Below are 13,982 nucleotides of genomic sequence, written 5' to 3' on the forward strand. Positions count from 1 at the left end.
GGTTTTATGCTTATTACTCACAGACAAACAAAACGGTATGTGTGAAATGTGAAGGTCTCAACCCAGGTGACTGACTGCACTGGAGCTGGCACACAATACCAGGAGAATGTATAGCTTACTAAAGGTAGAAAATGCAGGCAACTTTCAGACTTGGCAAAGTCACTAGAAACATTTATAAATGAATCTATATAATTTAAAAGCAGGCCAGACACGGTGGCTCACACCTGTAATCCCAGCACTTTGGGAGGCCGAGGCGGGTGGATCATGAGGTCAGAAGTTCCAGACCAGCTTGGCCAACATGGCAAAATCCCGTCTCTACTAAAAATACAAAAATTAGCCGGGCGTGGTGGTGGGCGCCTATAGTCCCAGCTACTCGGGAGGCTGAGGCAGGAGAATCACTTGAACCCAGGAGGCGGAGGTTGCAGTGAGCCAGGATTTTGCCACTACACCCCAGCATGGGTGACAGAGTGAGACTCTATCAAAAAAAAAAAAAAAAGGGTAAGTGATATCTATTAAAAAATAATATTGTATATGTTTCTGTGGAAATCATACGGCCAAAGACAGGAAAATGTGTCATTATATACAAATTATATCTTTTTAATTTATTTTTTAGCATTAATTTTTTTCCCTGTAGTTAACTGTATAATTAATAAATGCCACCAATCAGATGGATTTGTAAAACTGAGGCACCATGTATGTGCATCCATTGTACAATGTTTACAGTGCTTTGAAATGGTTATATCATTTTAGTAGCCCTTTGAGTTAGAATGGATGGCTTAATTCTTCACCCTATAAAATGAGTAAAAATATAGGTTAATCACCAGTCCTACCACATTGCTGGTCCATATTTTCAGGATGTAAAACATAGAGTTGAAATAGCTTCTTCAAGATCGCATTCCTAGTTTGCAGTAGAGAAATTTGTCAAATATCATTTCCAGAAAATCAGAGTGTAAATAAACTAAATGATCAAACAGTAGCAGAACAAGGACTAAAGTCTAAAACCCCTTGGCAATGGCCTAAATATTTGTATGTTATTGTAATTTGTATTAAAAGGTCCCACAGTCATTGCTCATGAAGTTTCTAATTGTTTTTAGACAGACACGGATAAGACATCTGTATAGCATAAAAAATAAACATTTTTCATTTACACTTTTTCTTTAAATTTCTGGCTTTTAGGAACCAGTCCATTTTTTAGATGTCATTTACAATATTTTGTACACATTGCTTTTCTCCTATTCTTAGATTTTCCTTCTTTTGCTAAGACCGTTTCACTTGCCCAGTCTTTACCAGCCAGCCTAATCAGTGTGGTTATTTATCAGGAGCTCAAATTATCGCATGTCCTTGATGCATATACTACATGTGAAGAAGGCCGATTGCCTCCACAGGGTAGCTGAACACCTGTTCAGCATCTCTGTGTCCCAGAAGCACATGCTCTAAACAATAGGGCTTCCAAACAATTAAGCTAAACACATTTTGCAGGGCTAAGAAGAAAGAGCCACTTTGTATAAAAATGCCATCCAAAAAAAAAAAGGAATTGTAAGTAGTTCCATTCAGTTTCTTTTCTTAAAGAATCATGTGTTTATGCAAATCTCACATTTCATGGAACTAAAAACTCTGAAAATTCTCTCTTAAAATAGACTTGCACTTTAGAAAAGGAAATTTTGTCAGTGGGTTAAGGAAAATTGATAGAATTTTGCTCTATGTATCTTGAAACTCTTATTCTCTACTCCCTTTTCTATTTTATGAAATATTCATTAATTATATCCACTATGTGCAAGCCATCAACTGCATTTAGAATTTGCAGGCATACATAAAAATGTAAATGGCTTATTTTATTTCCTTTTTCTTCTGACAAGCTATTATGAACATTCCTTTCTCTACTGTGGAAGAGAGAAGTTCTTACTGAGGAATTTAGTGTCACTTTAGAGTTAGTTTAGAAAATAAAAATAAAATAAAAAAGATAAAGGAGGTAATGGTAATACGCTGAAAATTATAAGATTGATGAGAGATATTAAATCTCCTGTTTACAGTTCTTTAAAGACTGCTAATAATGAAATGAAATACAAAGTCTGCTGACATGCACAGATAAGAATTCACAGTTAGATTAATCACACTAACTCTTATCCAAGTTCTGAGAGGGATTTTTTTTTAATTCTCATTAATATTAAATTGAACAGAATATTGTAGTGTTGTCATATTTCAATTTATTTTTATATCTTTGGTTACAAATGTATTATATTGTTTCTTTATGTCATGTTACTTGTGTTATGGTAATGTTTCTTCATGTGATACTTTTTTACAGAGCTTCAGCATATAAATATATTTATATAACAAAAATATACAGTAAACCTATGTTATGATGGAGTATGGCATAAGATGGAACCTCACCTCATTTATTATAAATACTGGCAACTTCTATCACATAAAACATTTTGTGAAAAGATGTATTGAAGGCACTTAATCAAGAGAGTACTAATAAGCAAAATGTTGGATATTTGCCTGCAAAAGACAATGCCCAAGAAAGTAACTAGAGCTGTTCCAGTTTAATTTCTTTACTGTATTTGGAATGTAAATACTTTCCCACGTCACCCAATCTCACTAATATAAAACAAAAACTAAAGAACTGATAACAGTTAACTTACCTTGTTTAAAACGACTTACTTTTTCAAACTTGCAATGAGCATTATAAATGTAATAGGCCCTCACTAAATGCAGGTAAACCCAAAAGTGCATCTTCTACTATTTAAATTATGCTTTAAAAATGTGCTTTAAAAATCATAATCATTACAAACTATAAAATGCCTTTCACTTGCTTGTTCCACCTACTCACTTTATTTTCACATTAGTGTTATGAAATTTTTGTCCCTAACACGTATGTATTGAAACCTTCTAGAAAACAGTATTGGTACTTGGCACAGAATCAGTATGCTTCCTGAAATACTCAATTGTGAAATGGTAATATCTTCAGAAGTCTCTGCAAGGAATTAACAGTTTGACACTAATGTGTATAATGTAGACTCCTTCCCGTTTTGTCCCTTGGTCGCATGGAAAATGTCCACATAAATAACTTTCCCTAGTTGAGCATAAGGGTTATTGTTAGACTTGCTATGCTTCCTACCTCACTGAAACATTCATCTTTTCAGAAAATGTTTTAATACAACTCACTAAGAGTCTGTTGTAATTTCATTAAAGGTAGTTACTGAGAAAGGTCAGGAGTTTAAGACTAAATAAAAGAAAGAGGCATATCAGTACTACTTAAAAAATATTTTCAAAGCAAGGGGAAAAAAATACTCCCTTAATTCATCTCTAGTTACTGAAAGGTTGGCACAGATATCTTCTTCTGTGTTGAAGGTTTTAATAGCTCTCACAGCATTTCATAAATTTAAACTTGAATTGAAAAGCTTTTCTTGTCTCCAAAAGAAAAATAGTCACATATTACTTACATAGTAATTACAGGCTATGCAGCTGCCCTACAAAGCTTTCGTATAAATGTGTTAAGCATGAACCACTACACAAACCTTATTCAAATTTCATTCAATGTTAAGCCAAAGAAATGTCATCCACCACAGCAATTGCTTATACAAGAACAATGGCCACCCCCTCGTCTGAGACCTAGATAATGTAATAGAATCCATGTTGTTGATTCAGTCTACGGTTGGCTAAAAGTTATTACTGTTATTCCTCACCAAGGAAAGAGGTGTCTTTCTCTCTCCTTATGCACAAGTGAGGCGTATGCTAATACATACAAATCGAAGAATGAATAAACTCCTCTGAAACATCACTTAAAGACTGGGAATTCCAGTAAAAGTACATGCTTCTTTCGTGATGAAAATACTGACCTCAGTTTCTACATTGCACTTATCCTTGCTTTAAGCCTTTCCAACAAAACAATTTAAAGCTTACACAGCACTTCCATTTGCCTAATAGTTTAAAAATATTTAACTGGTTACACAAAGTACTAAAATAATATGCCGGTAAAAAGAATAAAGAGGCCAAAGCTATGAAAATGTTTTAAAGGAAGCTAGTGAAAATAAGATTTCTCATGCTTTCAACCTTGTTGTTTAGTGGCCTTGATATCATACCTTCCGATAGTGTAGCTTTAATGCTGTTGTTTGATTTATATGTATCATTTGTACTTTGAAGCAAATGAATTTGGCAAGATTTAGAGAACAGTGTAGCAGCTTAAGTTGTCAGGTTTATGACCTAACACCTACATTAAGCTGGAAATAATCAAACAAGGCTCAATTCATTTTTATTTTATCTGAATTCAGGAACATAGACATGTTAAAATGCAATGCACACTTACAACTCTCTATTTTTAATACTTTTTTCAACTAGCTCGTGCTCAATGTTTGAAAATTAACAGCGTCGCCAGTGCTGTTATATGGATATAATGTGTCCCCGATACAATGTGATAAGAAGAGCATGTCATTTCTAGGGTATTCTTTTTAAAAACCTATAAAGGCAATCTCATCAGGCTAATCCAAGTTTGGGGGACATTCAATAGCATACCTGGCCAGCACCTCCCTTCAAGGCTGTTAAGGTCACAAAACTACAAAACACTAAGAAGCTGTAACAGGACGGAGGAGACTGGAGAGATATGATAACAAATGCAGAAATCTATGATACCCAACTCTGTAATTACCTGAACTGGACTTGGAGTAGAAAGAGGACAGTGATGAAAACCTGGGAGATTATAATAATGTGTACACTTTACTTAATTATTACGTATCAAGGTTTGCTCATTAGTTGTGACAAATGTTTTATTGTCACGTAAGATATTAACAATAAGGAAAACTGGGTGTAAATGGGAACTCTGTTACTAACTTTGTAACTTTCCTACAAATCAAAATTATTCTAAAATTAAAGGTTTTTAAAGTTTCAATGCACAAGGCCATATACTCCCAGTTATTTAAAATAAACCTGTGTTTACACTAGGATAAATTTTACTATAGAATTAATCTCTTCACCTTACATTAACATTTTAAAATTATTCACTATGTGCTCTCAAATTTGAAGGAAGTTGCTGACTATATACAGAGGATGGATGGTAACAATTCAATAGTGTAAACTCTGCTTGTTTTCTAACCTGCTTCTCCAGTGAGACCACATGAAAAGCCTCACATTGACAAACCTCTTCTGCTAACACCATTCCTTTGAAGACAGATGTCTGGTATTAAAATGACAAAAAAAACACAGTGATGACTTTCGCTACTACATAGGCTGAAAAACTAAATGAATTAATGTTTTCACTTGTTTTATTCCCGTAGATTGCAAAGAACCTCTCAGTAACTATTATAAATGGTTGATACATTTGAATCCAGTATATTCAATCCATGAGTGACATGTCTTTTGAAGTAAAGTATCCAATCATATCTAGGGATTTATAAAATTGAGATTTTGAAATGAATGTTTACATTTAGGAAATTACTGACAGCAGTGAAAGCACATAAAAGGTATACGGCTTCTGTGGAAGCATGGTTAATATCAGTCAGTTGAAAGAAACAAAGTTGTTTTGTTTTTTTGTTTGTTTTTTCTTTTTGAGACAGTCTCACTCTGTCGCCCAGGCTAGAGTACAGTGGCACGATCTTGGCTCACTGCAACCACCGCCTCCCGGGTTCAAGCGATTCTCCAGACTCAGCCTCCCGAGTAGCTGGGATTACAGGTGTGCGCCACCACACCCAGCTAATTTTTTGTACTTTTAGTAGGGACAGGGTTTCACCATGTTGGTCAGGCTGGTCTTGAACTCCTGACCTGAAATGATCCACCTGCCTTGGCCTCCTAAAGTGCTGAGATTACAGGCGTCAGCCACCGTGCCCAGCCAAAAAAAATATTTTTAAAAAAAAGAAAAATTAGAAAAACACAGCCTGTACAATTCTATGCAGGCAGTAATTGGAGAATGCATGATGGTTATAATATCAGCAGGTAGAACTAGCAGGAAGGCATAACAAACCTTAAAGATAAAATTACTTGTGTTAAAACAACAACAACAAAAAACACTTGAATTACTTATTTGATTCTAAATGGCAAGGCCTTAGGGAAATTTCTATAACAACAAGTTAAAATTATTTTTATATATGATGAAAAGCATTTTTGAATACAGGTGAGAGTTTGAGAGATTGGGTTTGGGGGTTTTGTGATAAGAACAATAAGGAGGAGATGGAAGAGAAGGTCTCCACGAAGAGATGGAAAAAAGAAAGTGACGGGAGGTCCCTATGTTGGAAATCCCCTGTGTGAAAAATGATGCCAACTACTTGCTCCCGTTTCAGCGTTGTGCTGACCTTTCCTTTACTCCAGGACTTACAGTCAGCCACGTGCAATAGTCTTTTGTTAGTTACGCTTTGGGCCACAGAGGTGACAAAGAGTATCCAGAGGGGGTGAAGCACAGGAACGGGCAGTCATTGATGGAGGCCTGCAGGGGGCATTCTGCAGGAACAGAATGGTATACCTCAAAGAGTCCAGGGAAAAGAAGGCACCCAGGAATCCTTGGTATTTGGGGATAAGAGGTGGAATGAAGAATCAAGCATTAATGTAGATGTTCATTGCAAGAGTGACACTGAAAGCCTGGAGGACTTTCATATACAAACAGTAAATATGTGGCTTGCATATGTAAAAATCACATGAGTGAAAATACCCAAGACATAGGAGTGTTTGGTGGTGGCACTGTAGCTGTCTTTTCCTTTTCTAATTATTCATTGGTTATCTACCAATCTTCCATCCGTATGTTGGTCTTACCTTCCTCTTGGCAAGTCTGCATCATCCTTTTTCCACCTCACAGTTGGTTGAGGATCTCCTTGGACTTGACAACGAAATTCTACAGCTTCTTCCTCCAGTACCACCTGGTTAATTGGCCTCCTGAGAAATGTGGGTCGTTCTTGAAAAAACAAAAATGAAACAAATGTAAAATGAGATAAACTATTATGCATGCTTTAAGTACATTATGGAAAAAGCAAAGGAAACCTAATTTACTTTTGGTACACAGGTACCCAACTCTGTACCTCAGCTGTGTTTTAATAAGGGCTTGGGAATCCAACGTCATTCAACAAAATAAAATATTTTGGGACAAAGAAATAGCTTCAGTTTGCACATAAGACCATACAACCTTTGGAAAAAAATATTAAATTGATTTTTCAGTGAATCCCTGAGCTAAATCAGGTGGATCGTATCATAAAAAATCAGAACACTGAATTCTATAGGAAAAAGAGAGATTAAAAATGATCCCAATAATCTATTATCAGGGTTCAACGTGGGAAAACTAAAAGTTGAAAGGGATAAAAACATTTAAAAAATATATTAATATTCCTCAAGAATGCTAGAGAAAACCAAAAAATGTATACTTTCACACATATATATTACCTAAATTTTCCCACTTATGCTATGATTTGATAAGGACTCAATATTCCCATGACTATTTTAACTTCATGTATGGAAAGCTGTCTACCTGATTTTTTTTCTTAAATACAAAGACTGTCATTATTAATTGTTGCAAACTACTTATTTATCAATTTTTTGAGGTTTTCTCCAATGGTCTTCTCTTAAGTGTTTGAGATATTTACCCATTTTTTTTTTTACTTAATTTTATGTTTTTTATTTCTTCAGTATTCTGTTTTACTGTTTTCATCCTTTCTTCTTTTATTAATCTGTATTTGGCACTGTTAAATTGTATTCTAGCACTCTTCTACATAAAGCTAGAGAAAAATAAGTCTGTATCCATAAAAATCTTTTCCTATCCATAAGATTCTTAGCCTCTGAGGATACAAAACAAAAAGTAGTTTTATGTATCGCCAAACATTGGCATTCCTTGTCCAGTTTCTTCCCTTTTGGATAATGGTCTGAAACTGGAAAAATTATCATTTAAATTTTATTAGCCCGAATCTTCAAATCACAAACAAATTCAATATTGCTACTTACTGAAGTAGAAAGAGAACTAAGCCAAGGAAAAGAAAGATGAGATCCACAGGAAGCTGACACAATTTATCTGGCCATCTGGACATATTTAGCCACCTAGAACTCGAGTTTCAAACCTTCTAATTTAAAATTCTGTATACAGTGGCACAAAAACCAAAATGTATTTGGCAGGAAACCTTCAAAGAAAATAAATTACTTCAAATAATAGATGTTAAGGGTATAAAATAAGAGTATTTGATTTTATTGACTAAATCAAGATCCATATTTATAAAACAAATGTGTGAGTTGCAAGATAAATATTTTATTGCAATAAAACCAACTATCATTGGCATTTAGAAGGAAGACTATTGTTATCTCTCCAGAGAATCTGACAGGAGGGATCAAAATTTTCTGCATATGCTTGAGTGTCTGTACTCTGGGACTCAAAAATTCTAAGCAATAAAACAAGGCAAATGGAATTTTATCATGAAAACTTTTGTAAATGCAGAATTGACAATCCATAAAACTAAAGAAAAACATGGTTGCATCTAAAGATTTGAGACGCCCTGAATAAATTAGCAGCAAATTGTGCCCCGTAGACAACAGAACAAATCTGCATGTCGGATAAAATAATTTAGTGTTACTTTTTTCAACTCTGGACACTATGTGCCCAAAACAGCTCTTTTGGGGCTGGCATAGCTGGTATTGAGCTATCATTTCGGGTAGTTAAATAAGCAATAGGATTAATATATCCTTATGAGGGTCCCAAATGTTAATAGTAAAAAATAAATCATTAGCATAGGAAGCGGGATCGACTTTTTCTGTGCTATCAGGTGCAGCTATTCACCCAGTTCATCCAAAAACTACATTAACCCAGTGTTAAAGAGGTTTCAGACACTATTGATATCACTCAAGATTGAAAAATAATTCTTTAAGAGGAGACCTTTCCTGTTCCCTTTGATTTTAGTGGGTAGCATACTACATCCTGACACTGGGATGAACAAGCTAGAGAAATCTTTCTCTCATCCACTCACTCATTCAGCACATATTAATGCACCCACTCCTGGAGGCTTTCACTAAGTGGTCAAGCTGGTGAACAGTGAACAGCTTAGTTTCACTGGGGAAAGTGGTGAGAGACAAAGCTAGCCAGAGAGTGAGTGATAATACCACGAAGTCCCCGTTCACCACTCAAGGACCGTGAGCTCTGCCCCGAGGTTGATGGAGAGCTATTGAAGGACTTTAAGCAAGTAAGCAACGTGTCGAATAAGCATATGAGAAAAGTCGTGCCGGTACGTCTGTGGAAGATAAATTAGGAGAGAAACATAAGGTCGTGAATTAGGTCAAAGCTTCTTGTAAGAAATTATTTCAGCTTAAACTGACACAATGGTTCATAGGATGTGGAAAAGGGGACAGACGAGAGATCAAAACTGGGTGATCAGTCAGATGCACAGGGTGAAAAGGAAACTCTAGGAAGTGTCAAAACTTTTCATTTAGCAAATTGAAACAGACTGGCGGGTAAAACATGGACTGTGTGTGACTGTGTGCATGTATGTGTGAGTTTGTGTGTGTAAACTCCTTTCATCATAGAAATGGTAAGGATGAGAAAAATGAACCTCTTCTCCCTAAGCCATTGTTAGGCAGATTTCTGTAACTTGAAGTCAAATAAATTTTCAATGAGATAAAGGAGGTTACTTATATAATAGGAAGAGAAATAAAGATAAATATTATCAAATCTGTAGATATAGCTATTGAACTAAAAAATATCTCAATAAAGAAGGAATCGAAAAGAGTTTTTAAGTGTGATGAAGATATTTTGTCAGAAATTAAATGCCAAAATTCTCTTAAAAGTAAAATACAGGTCGGGCGCAGTGGCTCACGCCTGAAATCCCAGCACTTTGGGAGGCCGAGGTGGGCAGATCAAAAGGTCAGGAGATCGAGACCATTCTGGCTAACACGATGAAACCCCGTCTCTACTAAATATACAAAAATTAGCCGGGCGTGGTGGCGGGCACCTGTAGTCCCATCTACTCGGGAGGCTGAGGCAGGAGAATGGTGTGAACCCAGGTGGCGGAGCTTGCAGTGAGCTGAGATTGCGCCACTGCACTCCAGCCTGGGCGACAGAGCGAGACTCCGTCTCAAAAAAAAAAAAAAAAAAAAAAGTAAAATACAAAAGTCATGCCCGTTGAAGTCTGGAACAAGACAGGCATGCTGGCATTAAAAATCAGTAAGAAAAAGGAAGTATGAGCCCTGAAGAAGAACCAAAACAACCATTACTTGCAGACATTCTGCAAAATACAACAATGCAGAACAGTGGCTTCGATAATTGATAACTGCAACAAAAATAAGAAGTCCATAGGATAACTAGAGCAAAACTGACAATATTGGAAAATGCGAGATTTTAGGATAAATTGCAGCAAATTTATACATTGAAAAACTGTTAAGTCATTGCAATATTAAAACTATTGACCTGTCTAATATGAAAAGTTTTCATGACCTTATGCTGGGTATAAAATAAATTGAAAAACAATATGCGAGACCAGTTCCATTAAAATACTTATATTTTCAGGCAAAGTTTATGTATGCTTTCCTTAACATGCTAACAGTCACAAAATCACAACATATAATTAATCTGAACGGCAAACGTTACATCAGATATGTCACAAAACTAAGCTGTCCCTTCCTCAAGGGGACACCATCAGGATCCTTAAGGGTTTTTTGGTCATGGTACTTGTTCTAAGCCTCATTGTTTTATATGGAGACACGTGGAGGCACTTGATTTATAATTTCAAGAAGAATCAAGATACAGGATCCCTGCTGCTGTTCAAATGAACTCAGCAGGGGTGCAGGACTTCACAATGAACCTTCTCTCTTCCCTGCTACCCTCAAGCAGAGTCCAGTTGCTTAGCAACTGGGTAACCACAGGAGCACATGTGGTATACAATTTTTGGAAGTCTGACATTGGCTCATGGTGAAAATTTTAATTTAATGGACACAAAAACAAAACAAAGCAAAACAAAGGCAAAGAATACATGAGATGAAAGTCGCCCGCACACACACGACACATCACCATGGGTTTTATACCTGGGTGTTAGGATGTGCTGTCCAACAATGTGACATGGGAAATTCCTGAGATACTGGAGCTTGGTCACATATTTTAAAGTATTATTCTGAGAATTTCCATAGCACCCTTTCTAACAATTATCTCTCAACTGTGTTATTCATTATTCCAGTTGTTTTCTGTTAATTATACTAAACTCACCTTCTGCTTTGCAATTTTCATAATTACCCACAGAAAACATTATGTTAAAAACTGTAGGTTTGCCTAACATTTATTTATATGGAAGAAATTTTTGGTAAGAACTATTTTCCACTTTTCTTAACCAACTTTATTTCCAGAAAATCTGAGAATCAGAAACATAAATATGAACACTAAAGAAGCTGTACAGGCCAAAAACATATTTCAAATGCGTTGCATTTGCAGTGGCAACTGTTACAATAAGCCAAACACAAAGCCAAGCCCCTTTCAGACACAAATTTTAAAAATTATAAGGAAGTAACTTGAGTCTCCCCTTTTGACTCAAAATCATCTCCAAAAAAATGAAAAGCTAGAAGGATTAGAAAGTAAGTTGGTAATAGAACCATCCAATACATTGATAAGTGATCACACTCAATACCTATTAATGCTCCATAGAGTTTGGACAATTAGAGCTCTATACAATTAAAATAAATATACATGAAAACCTTAAACTATTGAATACCAAGCAAACTTAATTTTAAAACATGTCAAAACAAGGTCACTGATTTTTTCATGTTAATACCTTATGTCTGACCACATATTGAAAAACGGGGAAGAAATCTCCAGGGTAGTTTGCTGATCAATGAGACTAGAGCCTCTCTGAATGGGCCGATCTCTAATTATATAACTGCAGAGTGATCAGAGGCAACGTCTTTGCCAATGCAATTAACATTTTTTTATGTGAGATTAACAGGATTTGAATCACCTGCATAACTTGCTTACAAGGCTAATCTCTCTTGGGACAGCAGTGTTGCTTGCCAGTGTGTTTCTGTAAAGTACAGCTCTCAAGTAGTCCGTCTTGTCAATTTAGTTCCAAATTGGCGTTTTGGAAAAATCCAACTTTATATACAGCTATAATAAAATCAAATGCCAAGTCTCTTGTAGTTGTCAAAAATATTCAGAAAGCGAATATACAACTTAACACAAAATACCATAAATCTGAAATGTGGTTGCACAGTATCTCTTAAGTTCCTTAGTTACATGAAAAAAATTAAGTGCCCAGCAAACAAATTTCTCTTTTTAACTGTATTCAGTCATTGAAAATGGCTTTAGAATTGTCAATCACTGTGTTATAACAGCTATTTCTCAAATGACCATAAAATATTAAAAATAAACTCCGCTTAACATTATAAAATTAGTGTTATGGCAATAATTACATAGGTAGAGTTCTTAAAGTCCTGTAAGACCAAAGCTAAGTAATAAAAGGACATTAGAGTTAACCACTGCTTGTAAACCTTATCTTGACTTCAGCTCACCCAGAAAGACCTGCCACCCTGTAGTGTCAATTAAATTGGAAGTCAGATGGCCCTGGTAGGTCTCCTTTTATTCAACTGGGCATGTATGAGGTAAGGGTGGGTTTGATAGTCATTGAATGTGAATTATCATGCCCTTCCAGAAAAAGACGGAATGATAATGATCAGGCTGTCTGAACGTGATTAAATAAATCCTGACTGCATTAGTTTCTTTTTGGCTAGAACTTTCCTTGCCTGAGAAAATTCATCCTATGAAGCAAAGATAAATACAGATAAATGTTCTCAGAGGAAAAAAAAATACCTCTCTCACCACATATTAGAGGCAAAATTTCATGTTATTGCTGATAACATGATGTAAGAGTCCAGGTGAGAGCAGGGGCTCTGTCTATTCATTCCACCATTAGTATTTAAGCAGTTAAACAGGGCATGGGACATAGTAGATGCTCAATAAATATACTCAAGAAAGGATTATATTGCTGACAACAATCTTAATAACACTTCATGTTCTTATACCACATGCTACTAATAAAATACAGATATTTCTTAAGGTGTGGGTCCTAAGGATCTTCTCTCATAGCATTATCTCTGAATATCTCAACTACTCTCATGCTATCAACTGTTATCTCTCATTCAAAGACTGAAAACCAGTATTACCAACCCCAATCTCTGTCCTCATCTTCCCCGAAATGGTTAGTTCTCAATCTGAACATTGTACAGTGAAAACAATCAGTTGGCACAGAGTTTCCAGTAGTCTTTTTGGAGAATAACAACTAAATATGAATTAACAACAATAGATCATGTGCCATTTGAAAAATGCTTCCAGTGAAAAGACAAAGAACAATGTGGTATGGAGCCATGGTGGTGGGGGATGGCGGGGAAGAGAAACTAAGAGGAAATAAAAGCAGAGAAGCATCACAAGATAATTTTACTTAAAAAAAGTGTTATTAAAATTCTCTGATACAGCAAAAGAAACTATCAGAGTGAACGGACAACCTACAGAATGGGAGAAAATATTTGCAATCTAAGCATCTGACAAAGGTCTAATATCCAGATCTACTAGGAACTTAAATTTACAAGAAAAAAACAAACAACCCCTATTAAAAAGCAGGCAAAGGACATGCACAGACACTTCTCAAAAGACATTCCTGTGGCTAACAAACATATGAAAAAAAGTTCAACATCACTGATTATCAGAGAAATGCAAATCAAAACCACAGTGAGATAGCATCTCATGCCAGTCAGAATGGCGATTATTAAAAAGTCAAGTAACAATAGATGCTGGTGAGGTTGCAGAGAAATAGGAATGCTTTTACACAGTTGGAGGGAATGTAAATTAGTTCAACTGTTGTGGAAGACAGTGTGGCAATTCCTCAAGGATCTAGAACCAGAAATACCATTACTATTACGGGGTATATACCCAAAGGAATATAAATCATTCTGTTATAAATATACATGCACACGTATGTTCATTGCAGCACTATTCACAATAGCAAAGACATGGGATCAACCCAAATGCCCATCATAGACTGAATAAAGAAAATGCGGTA

At 35.7% G+C, this 13,982-nt stretch overlaps 1 protein-coding gene across 19 annotated transcripts in view; it reads right to left on the reverse strand.

The window, feature by feature from the left end:
• The window catches only part of ROBO2 (roundabout guidance receptor 2), a 1,378,235-nt gene that overhangs the window by 152,759 nt on the left and 1,211,494 nt on the right, over nucleotides 1-13,982 (reverse strand). For all 19 annotated transcript variants that reach the window (XM_063630541.1, XM_063630549.1, XM_063630540.1 and 16 more), the window contains exon 5: nucleotides 6,736-6,874. In XM_063630541.1, the coding sequence (XP_063486611.1) occupies nucleotides 6,736-6,874 (139 nt within the window). The remainder of the gene's footprint in view (nucleotides 1-6,735; nucleotides 6,875-13,982) is intronic.

This window comes from Symphalangus syndactylus, chromosome 21, assembly GCF_028878055.3.
Source record: "Symphalangus syndactylus isolate Jambi chromosome 21, NHGRI_mSymSyn1-v2.1_pri, whole genome shotgun sequence".
Lineage (NCBI taxonomy): Eukaryota > Metazoa > Chordata > Mammalia > Primates > Hylobatidae > Symphalangus > Symphalangus syndactylus.